This window comes from Lycium barbarum, chromosome 11 (assembly GCF_019175385.1).
Source record: "Lycium barbarum isolate Lr01 chromosome 11, ASM1917538v2, whole genome shotgun sequence".
Lineage (NCBI taxonomy): Eukaryota > Viridiplantae > Streptophyta > Magnoliopsida > Solanales > Solanaceae > Lycium > Lycium barbarum.
Genome location: NC_083347.1, coordinates 120,888,376 through 120,894,107, shown reverse-complemented (window position 1 = coordinate 120,894,107; position 5,732 = coordinate 120,888,376). Strand labels below are relative to the sequence as shown.

Genomic DNA, 5,732 nt, shown 5'->3' with positions numbered 1-5,732 from the left:
GATCACGAACGTGAAGTATGGAACACTTGCGACTCACCACTTGAGAGAAAGGCTTCTTGATTTATGAAGACTTTTTATCACCACTTGAGAGGAAGACTTCTTGATATATAAAAGACTAATGAATCACCACCGGAGAGGAAGATTTCTTGATATACGGAAGACTTTTGGATCACTGACAGAGATGAAGACTTCTATTAATATATGGAAGACTTCTTGATCACCACCTGTGGGGAAGGCTTCTTGATATAGGGAAGACTTATGGATCGTCACCGAAGAAAAAGATCTCTTGATATACGGAAGACTTTCAGATCACCGCCAACAATGAAGGCTTCTTGATATATGTATTTTTCTATCCTCTTCTTATGATGTCCCTCTGTTGGCCTTACGACGACACCTATTATTGTTACAAGAGAAGGAATTTTGTGAAAAATACATATGCAAAATCTTAAGGGTAAATGAATAAACTGATCCTTTACAGAAGCCACAAACTACAAGGGGGAATCTTTTGCCAAATCCGCCAGCTTAAGAAAGGGATGCTCCAAATAGTCTCTCTGTACTCGTGGATCCCAAGTGGAGGCACCAATTAATTCTTCTCTACAACTATGCAATTGTGGATGAGACGCATCTAGCCAAAGATGTTAAGTTATAAGAAACTCGTTCTCGCTTACAAAAAGGAGATACAAAATTTTAGCAGTCTTGAGCTAGTGAATGGATATTATGAGATAGATTGACAAAAAACGAATTTGATTAATTCAGTTTGTAAGACTTTAAAAAAATTAGACAACAACAACAACCCAGTGAAATCCCACAACGTGGAGTCTGGAGAGGGTAGAGTGTACGCAGACCTTACTCCTATCAAGGTAGGACGGCTGTTTCCGAAAGACCCTCGGCTCAATAAAAAAAGCATAAAAAGAGATCAGATAAGGCTAAGAGATTCAAAGCGATTAGAAAACCACGAAAACAAAATGATTCAGTTTGAACAACAAAGGACATTTAATCAAGTCTGAGAACAAGCTTCCAAACAAGCCTTACGAGAAACTATAGGAACTCTAGATCTAAATAGTTGTTTGAACAACGAGTTTCAATATTTACGTACTATTAATGCCAATATTGGCATAATTGGAGCAATACAACAAATAACTAGTAGTCTTTCTACTGTAAGTACTATTTTTTTAATGTCAAAAAACAATTAAGAATGAATCATGGTAACCATTCGAGCTGACAAAACTAGTAATATTTTCCGTGAACGTAATATTAAACAATTAAATATATAAAGAAAGATAGATTTACCACTAAATGCTAGATTCATAAAACAATATCAATTGATGTAGAATCCATCACTAAATTTATTGTTTAATGTTAAATTCGTCGAAAAATATCAATTGATTTAGCACCATCCTTATATTTACGTTTCAACACCAATTGGTGATTTACCAACCAATTTAACTTCCCGTTTGGTAAATTTACCAACTGTTTCAATACCAGTTGGTAATTTACTAATGAATTTGATCCCAGTTGGTAGCAATTACTAACTGATTTATCATTTGTATGTAATACTACCAACTAAAGACGTATCGGTTGGTAAATTTTACCAATGGTTTATCTATCGGTTGGTATATTACTAACTAATTCTAATATGTTAGTAATTTACAAACCAAAATCTTAATCTGTTGGTAACAATTTCCAACCGATTGAGTATTAGTTAGCCACTTTACCAACAAATAACAATCCGTTGGTAATTTACCAACGTATTTTTAATTGGTTGGTAAAATTAGCAACAAAATTCCGTCGTTGGTAAATGGTTGGATCGTAATTTGTTGGTAATCTGTTAATAAACTGTACTCTATTTTTTACTATCATATTTACCAACCGATATATACTCCGTTGGTAATATTACCAATGAAAGGTGTTTGTTGGTAATATTTCGGTTGGTAAACCGTTTGTAGGAAGTTGCTAAATTAGGCGCCATTTTTTCCCGCCTTATTTACCAACTAAAGTATTTAGTTAGTAAAATTTTGGTTGGTAATCCGTTAGAAATCTCTTGCTAAATTCTAAAAAACAATTTGGTTATTAATTTTTAGTAATTTGTTGCTAATTTGCTAACGAATTTGGGTTGTTGGTAAAATCCGTTGGCAATTCGGATTTTTCTTGTAGTGGCATGTTCTCCTAAAATATGTCTAACAATGAGATGTTTCTTATACACACACACATTTGAAGTTGGATAAGGAAATGTGTAATTTTTATTATCTTGGTTGATATTTCGGGGTCTGAAATTCAATTGACAATCGCCATTTGAATAAGCACGTTAAGTCATTTGTATCTCATTATGCATATCGATGCATTTTTGTCAAGATAAGATGGTTAGACAATGTGATGAGCGTATTTGTCCCCATGAGTTTATGGTATTTAATGATTTAATTGTATATCTTCGTGGTACGGTGCTAGTGCCTTTTACATTTATTTTGGATGGTTATTGCACTAATTTGTGTTTTGTATTGATTTTACGTATTATCATGGATATTTATGTATAATGGCTAGACGGCCTAATGAATCAAATTTGGGTGGAAAAGGCCGATATCGATACGATGTGCGCTTAGCTAGCACCTACCTCGTTTGAAAAAAGTGCAAATAAACTAAAATTTCTAGTGCCAGCTTACACGCACAGCACACGTGTCGAGTAACTGTAATGTGAAGAATCAGTTTTCTACATAGAAAATGATCTTCTACGTAGCTTTAGGGCAAACTATATTCAGCTTTTGTTACATTAAATAAGTTGTGTGGTCACCATTTATCCTTTGTTTTGATTTCCAGTTTGTAGTGCGTTCATTTCGGTTTGAAGAAATATTCGCATCTATATACTTGATTTGTTTGTGTTGTAATGTGTGGATATGATTTAAAACACAAAATAATACTAAAATTAAAAGATTCAATAGTCCAGTTTGACAGCTCTTTCTAAAGCCAATTATGTGTATTTACATGAATTTAATTTGTCTTCGCAAACGCAATTTTAGGCGGAGATGAATGTGAAAGGACCCCTTCCAGGAACCATATAAATACCCAAGAAATATAATAGCTTAACCATTCCAAAACTAAAGTACTTCACAAATACTGGAATATTAAGTGTTAAAATGGTGGCTTTTATGTTCAATTGGAAGCTCACTTTTGCAACTCTACTAGTGTTAGGAGTATGGATTACTCGAGCCACATCTCGTACTTTGTACGAAGCATCAATTACTGAGAAACACCAGCAATGGATGGCGATGTATGGACGTGTATACAAAGATGATATAGAGAAAGCAGAAAGGCGCGAGAAATTCAGACAAAATCTTGAGTATATTGAATCAATTAATAGGAATGGAACACGGAGTTATAGATTGGGCATCAATGGATTTGCTGATCTTACGAATGAGGAATTCAAGAGCATTCGTAATGGATATAGAATATCATCTCAGCAACGAATAAAACCTACATGTTTTCGGTATGAAAATGTGTCAGTTCCATATACCATGGATTGGAGGAGAAAAGGCGCGGTTACTATGATTAAAGACCAAGGGCGATGTGGTGAGTCAAACAATTTAATTTCAAATCTTTTAGCGCTTTACTTTCTATTTTTTCGTAGTAAGTCGATAATATTGTATCAATACTAGATAAAGTCATCACAAAATTCATAGGAGTATCCTCTGGGAGACTTGTGTTATCAAGCCTAACCAAATTATCACACATACTAGCCGAATTGTTTTTAGCAAAAGTAGTTCCTACTTTATCTGTTTTTAGCAAATTTTGTGTGTTATAACGACTCCCGAATTGCAAAGCATAGAATTGGGGAAAATATGAAATGTAAGAAGCTGAAACATGTTGGCAACATGAATGAAAGCCACCTCTAAGCTCAGCTACAGTATTTTAGACTACTTGAGCAAACAGTAAGATTACCAAAATGCCCTCAGTTATTATTTTAAATTCCGCCAAGCACACACGTTGAAACTCCCTTTTATTATATATACAAAATTGTAAAAATGCAGGATCTTGCTGGGCATTTTCTACTGTGGCTGCTATAGAAGGAATTAACAAGATCAAAACTGGTAGATTGATTTCATTATCCGAGCAAGAACTCGTTGACTGTGACACAGGTTCAAATGAAGGTTGTGAAGGAGGCTTCATGGATTACGCTTTTAAGTTCATTAAAAATCATGGAATTACTTCAGAATATAATTATCCTTACAAGGGAATCAATAGCACTTGCCAAAAAAACAAAATTTTCAACCATGTTGCCAAGATTTCTGGCTATGAAGACGTTCCAGCTAATAGCGAATCAGCTTTGCTTAAAGCCGTTGCTAGCCAACCTGTATCCGTTGCCATTGATGCTAGTGGATCGGATTTTCAATTTTATTCTAGTGGCGTGTTCACAGGACATTGTGGAATTGAATTGGATCATGGTGTTACAGCGGTTGGTTATGGACAAACTGTAGGTGGTATGAAATATTGGATCGTGAAGAATTCGTGGGGAACTAGTTGGGGAGAAAGAGGATACATTAGAATGCAAAGAGATGTCAATGCTAAAGGAGGACTTTGTGGAATTGCCAAGAAAGCTTCTTACCCAATCGCTTAAATTATTTTACAAGTATAACGGGGCTACAATGCCTGAGCTAGGAGAGCATTGTTTCATCCTTAATTAATATATGATGTATGTGGTTTGATTCTGACTATTGTTATCATTTATATGCAATATAATGCGATCTTGTTCAATCTAAAGAGGACTCAATACTGAGAAGTGAAATGCATTTTTTTTTGGCGAAATGTATAGGTAGCTCCTAATAATAATAATAATAATAATAATAAAAAAATAGGGCAGCCCGGTGCACTAAGCTCTCGCTATGTCACCAAATAAACACTTTAACTATGCCAATGAGATTGAAATTTTTGAAATAAATTACTTGACAATCAAGATTAACTAATGATACAAGGGATAACAATCCACACAGGACGGTGGAGAATACAGGGGAATTCACATGTAAAAGAGGGAACAAAAGAGGGAAGCTAGTAGTTCTATTGACAAATTCAGCTATAATTACAGCGCGGCTCCTATATAGAAACTCAGATGACAAGTAGAAAAGGAGTCCTCACTCGAATTAACAACATATCTGACTAACAACATTGGAAGAATAACTACTTGAATTTCTACTACTCCGTGTGTTCCAATTTATGTGATATACTTCTTTTAGTCTGTCCCAAAAAATGATATATTTTTATATTTAGAAATAAATTAACTTAAAACTTCCCTTTTACCTTTAATGAAATGATTTTATAACTACACAAATATGTATGACTTGTTATATATCACAATTTTCAAAAGACTTTTTTTTCTTTCTTAAACTCGTGTTTCAAACTATATATATATATCACATAAATTGGGGCGGAGGGAGTAGATTATTTTCTTACTAATGAAGATATGGAAGAGTCCTAACCATTGCTGATATTTCCGGATTCATCTGAGCACAGTACTTTTGATACAGACCATAAATTTATGTGTAAAAATCACTAAAATTATACTCCTCGATCCCTATTTACGAGGCCCCATTTCTTATGTCAAATTTCTTTGCCTTATCTCGTCAAATTTGAAGATGTTGCATATCAAGAACGAAGCTGCTGATGATTTATTTGTTCCAATTTGTTTGAGCGCTATTTTTTAATCAAGGGAAAAAGGTCAAAAATATCCCTCTACTTTGGGAAAAGGG

General features: G+C 34.3%; 1 protein-coding gene across 1 annotated transcript; it reads left to right on the top strand.

Annotated features, from left to right (window-relative positions):
- The first annotated feature begins 3,016 nt into the window (after window positions 1–3,016).
- On the top strand, window positions 3,017–4,749 carry LOC132618943 (ervatamin-B-like). The gene is made up of 2 exons (XM_060333927.1): window positions 3,017–3,561; window positions 4,020–4,749. Exons 1-2 carry the CDS (start codon window positions 3,129–3,131, stop codon window positions 4,604–4,606), a joined length of 1,020 nt encoding a protein of 339 aa, XP_060189910.1. The 5' UTR covers window positions 3,017–3,128; the 3' UTR covers window positions 4,607–4,749.
- The last annotated feature ends 983 nt before the right edge of the window (window positions 4,750–5,732 follow it).